Genomic DNA, 14,952 nt, shown 5'->3' with positions numbered 1-14,952 from the left:
AAAACGACAAATAATTTGAGTATAATTATTTTTAATAACTACGATAAATAATTTGAGACGGAGGAAATAATACATAGTAGTACCAAAAAAAAAAAACATAGTAGTACTAGCTTTACCTATGTATTAGCGAGACTTCAGGCAATTAATTAGCTGACAGAAAGAAAAAATAACCAAGTCTAAGTAGACTTGGGTTACCAGCAGTAATACCACAACATGATATAAACTTAAAATACTTACGCCAGAACATGTTAGTAATGTTTTAGCCCAATGCGTATACTTTTTTGTTAGTTGATACGTAGTATTGTATATTTTAAAATTCCTACAAATATCTACGTTCATTTGATACGATCAATTAAGACAAAGGAGAATTCATGTAAAACAGTATACCATAGAAACTAAGCTAGCATTATTAAATGCGACCATTACTATTCTACTCGAGCATCAAGATAATTAATTAAGGGCGTAACACGACAAAGGCTTTAACCAAGAAAACTAATCTCGAGTTTAGCACTAACACAGAAGGGACAAAAAGTGAATTTATAAAAGACAAAGAAACTGACTTAACGTCCGTTTGTAAGGGGGTTGACGGCAGTTTCCTTGCAGGGACTTGGCGGTAAACTACTGTTGACAAGCCGTTGTACGAAACTTCCGATTCTTTGTCCGTTAGTCTCCGTCAATAACCGTTTACCGCCAAAAGGTAACGACTCTACTCCTCTTTCTTCCAACACCTCCTCTTCACTTGGTCCCACTCCTCCACATGTATAGCCATTAGCCTGTGCATAAACGTTAATAACGCTGACACATTTTATTTCAACACATAAGTGATAAGACTAATGATCCAGCTAAAAATTTAATTTCCTTTTGTTAATTGTATACGAAATTTAACACTGTTTTTTTACAAAAAAAATAGTGCTAATTTAAAATCTTGATGAAAATATAAATATCATACATTCGAACGTTTATTAAATAAATATCATATGTAAGTCTATCTATCAATGTCAAGGATGGATTAGTGACTGAAAAAGGAATATGAGTAATTTAGTGTCCGTTTGTCTATGGATACCGGATAGTTCACTTTTTTTCCAATTATTATTCTGGAATAAAAAATCTCCAAACAATTTTGACTCCATGTCACTCACAACAATTTCAATTGTATTTATTTTCAAATACAACTCCAATTTTTAAGTACAATCAACTTGAAAACAAATACTTTAGTACTATTCTTGTTCCAAATTTCACATTTCTTAGGTACAAATGTCCACTTATTTAAGTGATCAATTACTCAAAAAGAGTGAAAATCTTAAACAGTAAAATAAAACTTAATTCAATTTGCAATTTTATGTAAAGATAAAAGTCTTAACAGTACCTGAATTCTAACGTAGTCATTAGGATTCCAGCAGAACGCATTGCCGAGAATTTGGTCAACGGTTTCAGACAGACCGTCAACAACGATACCAACGACGGAAGACGAAGAGCAATAACCGTCATTACGGAGTTTCAACTTTGACGGTGAACTTAACGGACCGTTACCTAGAGATAACACCAACAGGTCATCAACGCTAGTCACTGAAGGAAAATCTCTTTTATTGTGCAAAACATGAGTTACCGCCGCAGCAGCAGGGTTATTCATAACAACACCGCCGTCAACGGCCAAGCAAGACGTCTTTCCGTCAACGGAACTTAACGGAAACGGTTTAAGCATTGACGGATTTGCTGACGTGGCATGGCAAACTTTCCATAGCTCGAAATCAAAGTTAATAGACTCCGTTGCATCAGCTCGTGAGAAAACGAAAGGAGCTGAACTTTTAAGGTCAAAACAAGGAACAAGTATAGGCTTACACGTGTCCTTTAACGTTAACACTCTCCCATCCTCTCTTGTAAAAGCTTCCTTTAACACCTTATCCATACTCTTCCCCGAAAACCTCATTTTCCGTGTAAAAACACCGTTATTCTTCGCTTTAAACAGCTTAGACTGATTTTCCGTTACGAATTTCACAGCATCCTTTGCTGTGAATAACGGACGTCCGTCACTTCCGTTAGCTACAAGCATTGCAGTGAAAATTGCACCTATACCTGTACCGGCGATAATGTCGAAGAAATCAGTTATTCGACCGTTAGGATCGCCGGTTTTTGAACAGATCTGGTCTTCGAGATGAATCAACGAAGCACCACAAACAATGCCGGTGGTACAACCACCGTCAATGCTGAGAATACGCGTTTTCTTCCCTTCGTACTGGTACAACCATTTCTGCTCGAGCTTAGAGAATATCTCCATTGTCACCTTTCCAAGCTCATCCATCACTTAATAGCTTCACACTACTAAAAAGAACATGAATTAGTGACGGACAAATTTTGTAGCTAAACAGTAAAATTCATCGCTAAAAAGAACAGCACTTGTAGCTAAACAATAAAATCCATCACTAAGATAAGCTAAAAAGAACAGAAATTAGCAACAGACATTTGTAGCTACACAGAAAAATTCGTCGATAAGATAAGCTAAAAGGAATAGAAATTAACAAATTTTGTAGCTACACAGCAAAATACGTAGCTAAAACCCTCTTTAGCAAGAATTATCAAAGAATACTGTTAGCTATGAGCAATTTATCGGCGAAGTTTGTAGCTAATTCTAATTGTTTTCTCCAGTGACAGTTTCAGATAAAGCAAATTCAACACAAAACTAATTTCTATTGACTCAGTGATGATTTAAAGGCAAATAGAGTGTGGATAAACAACGAAGAGAGCTACTTGTCACCTTACCAAGCTCCATCACTACTTAATGGCTTCAACAGCTAAACCAGTTGCAATTGATTATAGTTTATAGCTCTAGTATTTAAACTAAAAATGCAATTGATTCAATGAAGAAGATTTAAAGGCCATTAAAATATAAAAATCTGAGTGTGGATAACAACGAAGAGTACTACTTTGCCAGATCGATATTGTAGGGGCTGTACCTATGCAGTGAAGTGATGGAGAAATCCGTGAAACGTACAGCAGAAAAAAGCTCACGATTTGGTTCGAAGAAACATTTATGAAGGGCCAGTTGTTGTTTTTGTTGGTATATCTATGAGTTGGTGTTACTTGAAATAGTCACACTTTTTGTGCAGTGTGTGCTTCCTCTCTGAGATTGTGACTGAGAGTGGAAACAAAGAAGTGGAGCAGTAGTAGTTAGGACTTAGGAAACTGGACACTACTACTGCAATTAAAAGATGTACCATATATATAGAGAGAGAGTGAATCCCACTTTAACATTTAAGGGTTATGGGAACGATAACACCACCTTATGTAATACTTTTTGGTAGGGGTGTATATAAACCGGATTGGTTTGAGTTTTTTAATTACCAAATCAAATCAATTTTGTCGGGTTTTTAAATCGACAGATCAAACCAAACTAATAAAATTCGGATTTTCCGACCTCGGTTTTTTTTCGAGTTTTTCAGGGTTTTTTTCCCAAAAAAATTCCATACAAAATACTATAACTTTTACTTCAAATATTTCTTTAGTCCTAATAATATACAACTATATAATTAAGGTGTTTCTTAAAAAAATAACAAAAATGTGAAATGTGTGATGGCATTGTAATAAAATATTCAACAAAAAAAGATAATGAATAGCATAAAATAAATTTAGCTAATTAATAAGGCATAATGAAAATGATCATCATATAAAAATACTAAATCATGCTAAAATAAGTACGGCTAGTAAGTATTAATTACACGATAAATAAAAAATAAATAAAAAAGAAATTAAGTTATGTCATTTCATTATCTAAAATTCTAAATTAACAATGCAAAACTAAAGAATAGATATATATCCAATGTTATTATCATTCCTAGTGTTAGGGTTGAATTACTTTTGTTAGCAATAGTATTGATTTGGTTTTGACTTTTTGTGAGTTACTAACATCTATGAGCTATAAATCTTATTGGAACATTCAAAATTTTAAGTCCAAATTACTTGAAATAATATGTTAAAAGAAAAATTATGAAAAAACTTAAGAGATATTAATAAATTACATTATAAGTAATTTCGGGTTGATTTGGTTTAGTTTGGCTTTTTTTAGTTAAAACCAAACCAAACCAATTATGATCGGGAGTTTTTTTTTTCCAACACCAAACCAAATCAAACCAAACCACTAGTTGGGTTTTTCTCTCGGTTTGATTCGGATTATCGGTTTGGTGCGGTTTGTCGGTTTACTTTGTACACCCCTACTTTCCGGTAAAAAATTTCTTTTTTAAAATAAAAATCTTTTTTCTTTCTAGAATTAAAATATAAAAACGGAAAAGGGTCAAATGTAACTCAATACTATCAGAAAAGGGTTAAATATACCCCTCGTTATACTTTCGATCCAAATATGTCCCTACCGTTATACTTTCGGTCCAAATATATCCCTCTCATTATACTTTGGTACAAATTTGCCCTCAATTTTAACGTAAACGCACATGTTAAGCTCAGAATCAAATAACCCACCCCTAATTTTAAATACCCGATTCCTTTAGAAACTCACTCGTTTAACTGACCCGACCCATTTATCTTTCTTTTTTCTTTTTCTTTTTTGAAGTTTTTCCTTGTATTAAAATTAATGTGCTCTATACAAAAAATAAAAAACTCACTCCCTCAATTCTCTTGATTACACCTCTTAATTCTCTTAATTACACTTTTTCCCCTCCTCTATGACCGTCGACTATTTTCATTGGGATTTAACAAGACATTATTCAAAGACTGGAGCAGGTCATTGTCTGAATATGTCCTCCATATTATTTTTCGTCACTAGCCCTCAAAATATTTTCTAATTTCCTTGTTCATGAAATCATATTAGTTCCTCTTAGATATTCCTTAGAATTTCTCAAGATATGTTAGAGTGATATTTAGTCTCTATCTCAGTATATTAGCATATTGAAATGTTGATAATGGTAGAATGATTTTTGATGTTTTAATAAATGTGCAATTGACATTTGTTTGCAAGTTTCGAGTCGGTTAAATGGGTGGTTTTTTAAAGGAATCCGGTATTTAAAATTGGGGGTGGGTTATTTGATTTTGAGCCTGACACGTGTCTTTCCGTCAAAATTGAGAGCAAGTTTGTGCCAAAGTATAATGGAATAGGTATATTTGGACCGAAAGTATAATGAGGGGTATATTTGACTCTTTTCTAATAGTATAGGGTTATATTTGACCCTTTTTTTAATTTTATATTTTAATTCTAAAAAGAAAAAGAAAAAATATTTTTGTTCTAAAAAAGAAAACTCTTACCGGAAAATATTACATAAGAGGTTATCGTTCCCATTCAACATATGAAGGGGTAGGGTATTATTTCCCAACCCTTAAATGTTAGGATGGTAAAATGGGATTCACTCATTCATATATATATATATATATATATATATATATATATATATATATATACACATACACACACACAAGTATACATTACACACTCCTATAATGACTTTATTTTCATTTTTTTTCTTGGAATTAACCATAAATAATGAGGTTGTTGGGTGTGCGAACAAAGTCCACATTGATAGTAAAAAAGATTGGAAGCTACGTGTAAGGTGTATGATTTCTTAATGATGTGAGGCCTTTTGGGAAAACTGTCGGGCTTGGTCCAAAGCGGACAAAGGCAGATGATGGCGTGGGGCTCGGTTTAATTCTGCTTACGAGCTAAGAGACGCACACATACAAACAGAAGCTAGTTGCGGGCTTCGGTTGCCATAAAATACTCTAACGTTGTGAGTGACACATAGTTAATCTCGAAAATTGACTCGTGGATTGTGATAATGAGCCATATTGTGGGTGACACATAGTGAATCTCGAAAATTGACTCGTGGATTGTGGTAATGAGCCACATAGAACTTAGTTCGAGGGAAGACCCGTTGATCATGGTGATAGGCTACATGAAACTTAGTTCGAAGAGGAGATTATTGGGTGTGTGAATAAAATCTCATATTGATAGCTGAAAAAATTGGAAAGTGCACCATCAGTAAGAGTTTAGATGCAGTTGAAACTATACCAGTGCATATATATATAATTAGTTGTAACTTGATTTTTATTGCTAATTAATATGATCAAGAACTTAATTATAGATGACATAATTTAAAGAATAACTTATTTTTCTTGTACTTTTCTTTAGCTCTTCAAAATCGAAGACCTCTTAATTAGAAAGTCTAGACTGTAGGGATCAAATAGCTGAGTTGGTTGGCTATTTGAACTTTCATCTTGTTGGTGAGGGTTTGAATCCCACATTGTAATCCCCTTCCCATTTCCCCTGCCCCTACCCCCTATGTAATAAAAAAAAATGTCTAGACTACCTAAAAGTTACAAGTTCACCAAAATATTTTTGCCATTTATAAACTTCGTGTTTAAATAAAGTATGTCCTAACTTTGGTGGATAGAGTTATCTGATACTTGTTGTTGGTGGGAGATGACAGATATCCCATGAAATTAATCGAGGTGAGTGCAAGCTGGCCGGACACTACGATCATCAAAAACAAGAAAAAAAAAAGATTGCATTATATTTACCTTATTTTCTTATTACAACCCTTTTCCTATTTGATAATATTTGTAAGTTAAAAGGAAAGTCTAAAATATAAAAGGTAAACACTTATAGAGCTTATAAACTTTTTTATATATTGCAAAAATTTCTGTATTCATTTTTGAGATAGATCAATAGAGGTAATCCAAGTGTAGATCAGGGTGTTCATCCGAACCCCCTTCGCCGGAAAATTCCATTGTATTTGTAAGGTCAAATCTGAATATTATGGATATATGTGCTATAATGAACCCCCTTTAAGCATCTGAATATCTTAGCTCAATGGTTAAGGGGGTTCAAACTTTTCCTGAAGGTCGTGGTTTGAATCTCGACACACGCGCAATAATTTGTAGTTTTTTTTTCTTTGCTTTGGCTTTTCCACACAGCAGAGACGGAGATGGCTCAGTTTTTGGGCTCAAATTCCCCTAACGCAATGAAAAGCCTCATTAATTGTGGGCTCAATTTGCAGCTTTACTCTTCTACTTCTTTTTTTGTTATTTTTTTCTTCTATTCTATTTCTCCTTCTTCTTTTTTTTCTTTTCTTTTTATTCCTTTTTCCCCCCTTCCATTCAGAATGAGTAGGAGATTGTTATTCTTTCGTCCTTCTCAATTTTCCTTTGTTCAAATTTATTAGGCACATTCCTTTTTATTTTTGCCTTTTATTCTTCTTATCTTGATTGCTCATTTTGTTTCTACGTAACTCTCTTTCTATGTGGTAACTCGAAGAAACTCTTTAAGGAAACGATGAATTGTTATTAAACTTGAAATTGAGATAGAATTATTTTTAAAAAATAAGGTTAATTATTTTTAATTGAATAAAGAAATTTAAAAATTGTGAAGATCCTTTAATCAAAACTGTTTAATTAAAGTTACTTTCTTTGGTTTCATGGTATTTCTTTCCTATATTTTCTAATTCTATTCTTGAGAGAGGAAAACTAGAATTATTTTAAAAAAAATAAGGTTAATTATTTTTAATCGAATAAAGAAATTTAAAAATTGTGAAGATCCTTTAATCAAAACTGTTTAATTAAAGTTACTTTCTTTGGTTTCATGATATTTCTTTCCTATTTTTTCTAATTCTATTCTTGAGAGAGGAAAACTTAACTAAACTAAACTTCTTTGATTTGTTCGTCATTTGTCTTTTTTTTTTTTCTTCAAATGAATAGCCTAGTAAACTGAACTAAACGAACTCAAAATCGGCGATGCCATTTAGTTAGCCTATGAATATGTATTATAATATTAGTAATCCAATCCCTACACCTTTTTAAAGAATCTTCGCGATTTTTAAAATAATATATGATTGAATGACCGCTAATTCATAATAAAAAAAATAAAAATAAAGTAGAATACTGCAAAGTAAAATTGAAAAAAACACAAGAAAATTTAAGAAGGCTCGATGGAGCAGGGTGAAAGTAGGAAAATATGCTAAACGGCGCATGATAAGGCAAGTTAAATTTAGCGGGTTAAGGTTAGTCTTTTCCTTTCCCGCCCCACTTGTAGTTTTCGCGTGTGTGCTTCTTTATATTTGAACCCCCTTAGCAAAATTCCTGGCTCCGCCATTGATAAAAAGATTTGCTTACTTTGCATATTCTCTAAAGATTTGTAGAAAACTTCTTGAGTACTCAGTCAAATTGAGTCTTGCAACGTCGAAAAAAGTTAGGGATTGCTACTTTTTTCCTTTTTCGTTTTGCTTTTGACTGGTATTATTGTTCTTTTTTATTTTTCTATTAAAATTTGTCGACTAATGATCTTCTTTTCCTATTGAAAAATCCTAATCACGTGTTTCCGAAGAGGATGCATACGTGGTTTCTTAGGATACCGGGAAGAGCAGCCTTTTCATATATTTTTATTCACAAATCAGTAGATTTTCAACTTTAATTGCAATTTTTGATATAAAAGAGTATTATTTGTCCCTGTATATACAATAAAACAAAACTCTGTGCATGCCTACTTGTTTAGTTAGCGATCATTTTTTCACATTACTGACCCTCTAGACATTTTAAATTTTTAATGTTGGGATTCTTGCTTCTAAGCTCCTACCAAATTCACTTTTAATGTGTACCTCACTTTTCTCCGGTCCAATCTACGCGTATTCAGGATTTTAATTTTATTAGTTTGTGATATTTTAAACTCACGATTCATTTGATTATGAGTTCATAACATATGATCGTATTCATCTAATGTTTCTCAACATATATAAAGTGTGAGCTGAAATTATCAGATTCAACTAAATCTCGTTGTTATAGTGTAGATTTTTATCTACCTGTATTGAATTTTAAATTAGTTGTATAATGTAACATTATTATGAGACTAAGATGAAATTAAATGGAGGGACAAAAACAAGTTATTGTTCTAACTTGTCTAGAATTGAGATGCAATAGTAATGTTGTTGTTGCCTTGTTACACAATGAGTGCTAATTTAGCATAAACATCTTATTCATCTTGTATAAGATAAGAGCGAATCCAATAGTTAACTTGTATAATGCAATTAAAACTCCAATTGACTTGGGGAGGTCATAGAAATATGAAGTGAGGATATATAGAAGTATGTTACCCTTCAAAATGTGACCAAAATCGTAATACAACCCTTCTTATTTTGCACATTTTCATCTAACTCAAGGCAATCATATATCACCAATAACTTTAACTTTCAAAACAAAAATTTATAAATATAGTTTTCCACGAGAGTTGGCCAGCTCAATCCACGGATCATTGTATATGGCCTACTGAACTTTTCCAAAAACCTAATCCAGAAGAATAGACTACAGGTCACCCACGGGTGGGGTACAAGGTAAGATACGCGTTTGGTCGAATTCAGTAACTTTTGACCCAACTGGTTATATGTTTTTAAAAGTTCATTAAATATATGTATAAATATTAATTTTGCTGAACCCATTAACTCAAGTTGGTCAGTGTATCTAATGGTATCTCAAACCCATAAATTATAAATTCTAGATCCGCTTTTGCCCTTGGGAAGGCATAGAAGAAAAACATATCATGCAGTATTAATTTCTGTTCGTCTGTGTTTATATGTATGGGATCACGAGAGTTTGGATTATTGTTGTCTTAGTCAGAAAATAATGGAGATGGACCTATCTAAAAAATATAAATAAATGGATGGTGAAGAAAGGGGTTATATGATCCAGATTTGATGTGGATTTCTTGAACTCTAATTCTTTCATAACATATGATCGTATTCATCTAATGTTTCTCAACATATATATAGTGTGAGCTGAAATTACCGGATTCAATTAAACCTCATAGTTATAGTGTAGATTTTTCTCTAGCTGTATTGAATTTTAAATTAGTTGTATAATGTAACATTATTATTAGACTAAGATGAACTTAAATGAAGGAACAAAAACAGTGATTGATTCTAACTTGTCTAGAATTGAGGTGCAACTGTTATGTTGTTGCTGTTGACTTGTTGCATAATGGGTGCTAATTTAGCATAAACATCTTATTCATCTTGTACTATAAGATAAGAGCGAATTCAATAGTTAACTTGTATGATGTAATTAAAACTCACAATCGACTGGTGGAGTTCATAGAATTTTGAAGCGAGGATATTGAAGTATGTTACCCTTCAAAATGTGACAAAAATCTTAATTAACTTTCAAAAACAAAATTATCAAATAGTATAGTTTTTCACGAGAGTTGGTCAGCTTAATCCACGGATAATTGTGTATGGCTTACTGAGCTTTTGCAAAAGCCTAATCCCTTGAAGAATAGACTATATATAGGTCACCCACGGGCTGGGACGGATGTAGGTAAGGTACACGTTCAGTTGAACTTAATAACTTTGACCTAATTCAGTATGGATTAATTACACTCAGTATCAATTGGGGTACCAATGCTACCAAATTTAGCTCATATTTGAGTTTTTTGCCCACAGTAGCCCATCTTCAGTTTAAACAAAAATTACTTGTCAAAAAATGACCCAACCTTCTCTCTCTTCTCCCCTCTCTCTACCTCCGGTGCTGCCACCCACCATTGCACATTGTCGCTGGCGCCGGCGCCGAAGAAGTCCTTCTCTCTCGCTCTCTCTTCTCTCCAAACCCTAGATCTAGCTCGCGGCGGTGGCCACTACACATCGCAGCCGCCGCCATGGAAATCCTTCTCTCTTGCTCTCTTTCCTCCCCAAAACCCTAGATCTAGTTCGTGGCGATAGCCAAAAATGCCGGCGAAACCCCAGATCTAGTTCGCCTCTCTCTCCCCCGCCTCCTACTGCTATCGAAACCCTAGATCTATTCCGTCGACGTTGTGTTTGGTCCAGGTTGTTTGGCCGGAGATGGAGCAGTGATGGCGTTGTAGTTGTTGTATATGGATGTATAATATTGTATATGTTGTCACACCCCATTTTAACCCGGATTGGATTTAGGGGGTATGACGTATTGGTGATTCCTATTTATTTATGTTTTAAGGAGTCACCACCTAATTAATTTAACGATGAATTAGGACATCTAAATGTTAACTAAGGTAAAGTTAAAACTAAACCTCAATTAATAGTCTGCTTAACCAGTGTGATTCTAGGTAAGGGCTCTATATTATCCTAAAGGGAAGGGGTTAGGCATCCTTTAGAATCCGTTAACTTACAGTTATCCGACCAAACTTAGGTTAATTAATTAAGACTAAATATAGTGTTTAAATTTTATAAAATAGCTTAATATGGCTAAAGTTTTAGAGGAAAATAATGTCAAAATAAAATTTACGGGAAATATAATAATTTGTATTAAAGGAGAACTTTAAAGGGCTATTTTAAAATAAGACAGGGTTGTTAAGATTTTGAAGAAAAAATATGATAATGCGATTTAGATATGATTTGTGAAATAATTTGCACAAAAATAGATTTTCAAATGCTATTTAAAATAAATGATAAATATTGCTAAGCTTTAAATAATAATGTTATTTTAAAAAATGAGTCTTGCATATAAATAGAAGCTTTTAATAGAAGATCTAGCCAATTTAAGCTGGAAATAAAATTACATTATATGAGTATAATAGTGTAGAAAATCTAAACTTATTTTTATAAATAGAATGCAAAAGATAATGAGTTTTCTTTCTCTTTTGTTTAATTATGCTTGGCTATAAATATGTATAATTGGATGAATCTTGAAAACAGTGTTTATAAAATATACTTGAGTTTATATTTGCGTATTAGTGACGTTTTAAAATGTATATGATAGTAAGAATAAAATATGATTCCCTTTACTTAAAATATATAGTCATGTTATTTTGCAAATCAATTGTTCCAAATAAAATAAATACTAGACATTATAAATAGTTTTAACATGAAAAGAAGAGAATAAAACTTATGGAATTAATTATTGGTTTACTACCCATTACTAAGACTAAACCCCACTAATTTCACAACGGTTCATCTAAATTAACAAGTGTTAGTCAGGCGATACAAATTAAATGCATAAAAAATAAAATAGAGGAGTAAATAAGTTAAATGGGCTCAGCCCATTTCATGGCTGCTATGATCAGATTACTGTTGGGCTTCAGCCCAGTAATTTCATTGTATTGCTGTGGCCTGCTGCTGTATGGGCTTGGCCCAGAATATTTTTTTTTATCTGCTGCGGACGTAGATTGATCCGAGAGGAGATTGTGTTGGGCTTTTAGCCCAACACCGAATGCGGAAGAAGACGAGTCACTCGGACTCGTATGCGATGGTCTTCTTCGAGTGCAGCGAAGTGGGTACGGGGCCTCGATATCCACTCGAACACTCTCGAATCCGAGCTTGCGATGATCGAATTCAAAGCAATACCAATGCAAATGAAAGCACAGAAAACTAATTTCGTGTTCTTAACTCGATATTCAGAACTATTACCACTACAGATTCAGAATCCTTTTTTTTAGGGGGATTTTTGGCTACTGGAAACTTGTCTCTTTCAGAGAATAAACGGGGGTTTTTTAGATCTGTTTCCCAAAACTTTTCATTTTTTTCAACAGATTTTGATCACTCGAAAACTTGTCCTCTTCTAGGGATTTCGGGTTCAAAACCTGGTTTTTGCAAGGCAATTTTTGGGGGTTCTCCAACCTGTCCCTAAACGATTCAACGCGCGACCATTTATAGGGTTTTGGCTCTTTTGAGTTGAAGAAAAAAAGAGAGTGGAGCGGGGGGACAAGACGAAGGTGGGGAACAGAGGGAAGTGGGATCGGGGCGGAGGCGGCGGTGGTGGGAAACAGAGACGAGTGGGGGGAGCGGAGAAGAGGGGAGAAGAGAGAGGGAAAGAAGGAGAGAGAAGGGAGCGGGAGAGGGAGGCTGCGGGGGTGTGAAAATAAAGGAACTAGTGGGAGGGAGTGGAGAAGAGGGAGAGGGGAAGTGGAGAGGGGAGCGGGAAAGGGGAGAGACGAAGAAGGGGAGCGGCGGAAAAAATGAAAGGGGGTTAGGGATTTAGGGTTAAGGAAAAATAGGGGATGGGCTGGACCGGGTCGGGTCGGGTAGTGTTTAGGTAATGGGCTGGTCCGTTTTTAAAATATTGGGCTGGTATTTAAATGTGGATTGGGCATTAAGATGAATTAAAATGTGGGCTGATTTTATGAATTGGTCCGAAAATAGTATGAGTTGATTGGGTTACTACATTTAAATAAAAGACCTATTTAAATAACTTGTGTTAAAATATTACTTAATATAAAATATGCAATTATTAGTGCTCAGATAAAAAAATGGCGTTGTAATAGCCGTGTAATAATATTTCAAAAATCCACAGTAAATAAACACTATTATTTAATTATGCAAAGATAAATGCGATGCGTATGTGTAAGCTGGTAAAAATGTAAAAATTATGAATTATAATAATAATAATAATAATAATAATAATAATAATAATAATAATAATAGTAATTGTAATAGAATAATGAAGTGCCGGTATTGATAAGAGGCTAATAATTTAGTAAAAAATAAATATATATATTTTTTAATTTTCTAAAAATATTAGAAGCGTAAATAGGTATTTTGGAGGAGAGACGGGACAAAATTGGGTGTCAACATATGTGTCACGACCTAAACCGATGAGCCATGACGGGTGTCTGACCTCTAGCGACCAAACACCCCTAAGCACTTATCTGAAACATACTGAACATCAATAGCCTATAAATGACACAAACTAATCTCATAAAGAGAAAACATCCGGACTCTGTACAATCTGAATATACATATAAACATAACATGTGGAAGGACAGTGCAAGCCAGCTAGGCTGCCATATATATACTATACACAAAAGAATAGAAGCCGACAAGGCTGCATCATCTGACTAATACATACAACTGTCTACAGACCTCTACTGGAATGAAAGCTGTAGAAAGGACGGGACAGGGCCCCGTCGTACCCATCTATATACATCCCAAAAGAATGGCCTACCAAAATAGACTGCAACTCCGGATCGAATGGAGTGCACTGGTCGCTGCTGTATAACGGTACTACTAAGCCGGACCGCCTCCCTGTCTACCTGTACCTGCGGGCATGAACGCAGCCCCCCGAGCAACGGGGAGTCAGTACGGATAATGTACTGAATATGTAAGGCATAAAGACAACATGTATAAATATGTACAAAAATCATGAATAAGATCTGAACTCATAAGCTGAAATGTCTATCTGCATAAATCTGTATGAACTAGTATCTGTCTATATCTGGCTGAATCTGTATGTCGGGAAGTATGAACATGCATATATATATATATATATATATATATATATATATATATATATATATATATATATATATATATATATATATATATATATATATATAACTAGTAGGTACACACATCATCGTCACATCACAGGCCACACCTTCACCCCTTGTCAAGTGTGCCTTTCTCATGTATATACTCCAACATCATAGGCCACTCATGAACCACTCATAGGCCACACGTTCACCCCCTGTCAAGCGTGCCTTTCACATATAAAACGTAATATCACGGGTCACACCTTCACCCGGTCAAGTGTGCCTTTCACTGTACCTCTGAGAACTAAAAGTGAATGCATAATACAAGTAAGACTGAACAACAAGATTCTCGAATAATATAATGACAATTGGCCTCTTCATGGGCCTTACTAAACTAGTAATACTAGGACAGGAAATCATAAGATTTGTATATTGGAAAAATACCATAGCCGGGGTACGGGGACATCAAAACTGTATTTCTCTTAGTACTTATAAGAATAGAGTAGTATGGAAACTCTCTTACTCGTTTATCGGTTCATATCATAGGATTATGCCAAAAAAAAAAAGGAATAACCTTAACATACCTTGACATATATCAAATCGCCCAACTTCTACTTCTTGAACTTGTAAATCTACAAGTAAGATAACATAAGCCTTAATTAGGCTACTTGCTTTGTTTACTAATCATCCCCAAGCACGTATAAAGCTTAACGAATTATAAACAACCATCTCCTTTATGAGCTTACAATGGT

The 14,952-nt window shown here is 34.1% G+C and overlaps 1 protein-coding gene across 8 annotated transcripts; it reads right to left on the bottom strand.

Annotated features, from left to right (window-relative positions):
- Positions 1-422: 422 nt before the first annotated feature.
- On the bottom strand, positions 423-3,207 carry LOC132608111 (probable inactive patatin-like protein 9). Of its 8 annotated transcripts, none has more exons than XM_060322186.1 (3): positions 2,922-3,207; positions 1,367-2,319; positions 423-773 (listed from the first exon to the last, which is right to left on the bottom strand). In XM_060322186.1, exons 2-3 carry the CDS (start codon positions 2,297-2,299, stop codon positions 561-563), a joined length of 1,146 nt encoding a protein of 381 aa, XP_060178169.1. In that variant the 5' UTR covers positions 2,300-2,319; positions 2,922-3,207; the 3' UTR covers positions 423-560. The 8 variants fall into 8 exon arrangements, with proteins under 8 accessions (XP_060178169.1, XP_060178175.1, XP_060178180.1 ...); XM_060322192.1 differs by having other exon boundaries at positions 1,367-2,316; XM_060322197.1 differs by having other exon boundaries at positions 2,952-3,207.
- Positions 3,208-14,952: the final 11,745 nt, after the last annotated feature.

This window comes from Lycium barbarum, chromosome 1, assembly GCF_019175385.1.
Source record: "Lycium barbarum isolate Lr01 chromosome 1, ASM1917538v2, whole genome shotgun sequence".
Classification (NCBI taxonomy): Eukaryota; Viridiplantae; Streptophyta; class Magnoliopsida; order Solanales; family Solanaceae; genus Lycium; species Lycium barbarum.
The sequence above is the reverse complement of the archived record's forward strand: the minus strand, read 5'-3'. Positions and strand labels throughout refer to the sequence as shown.

Bases quoted from the DNA above. Each gene is read 5' to 3' on its own strand.
- LOC132608111 (XM_060322186.1), bottom strand. From the start codon at position 2,299: ATGGATGAGCTTGGAAAGGTGACAATGGAGATATTCTCTAAGCTCGAG. The intron at 774-1,366 runs GTACTGTTAAGA...GTTTATGCACAG, and splicing joins ATGACTACGTTAGAATTCAG to GCTAATGGCTATACATGTGG.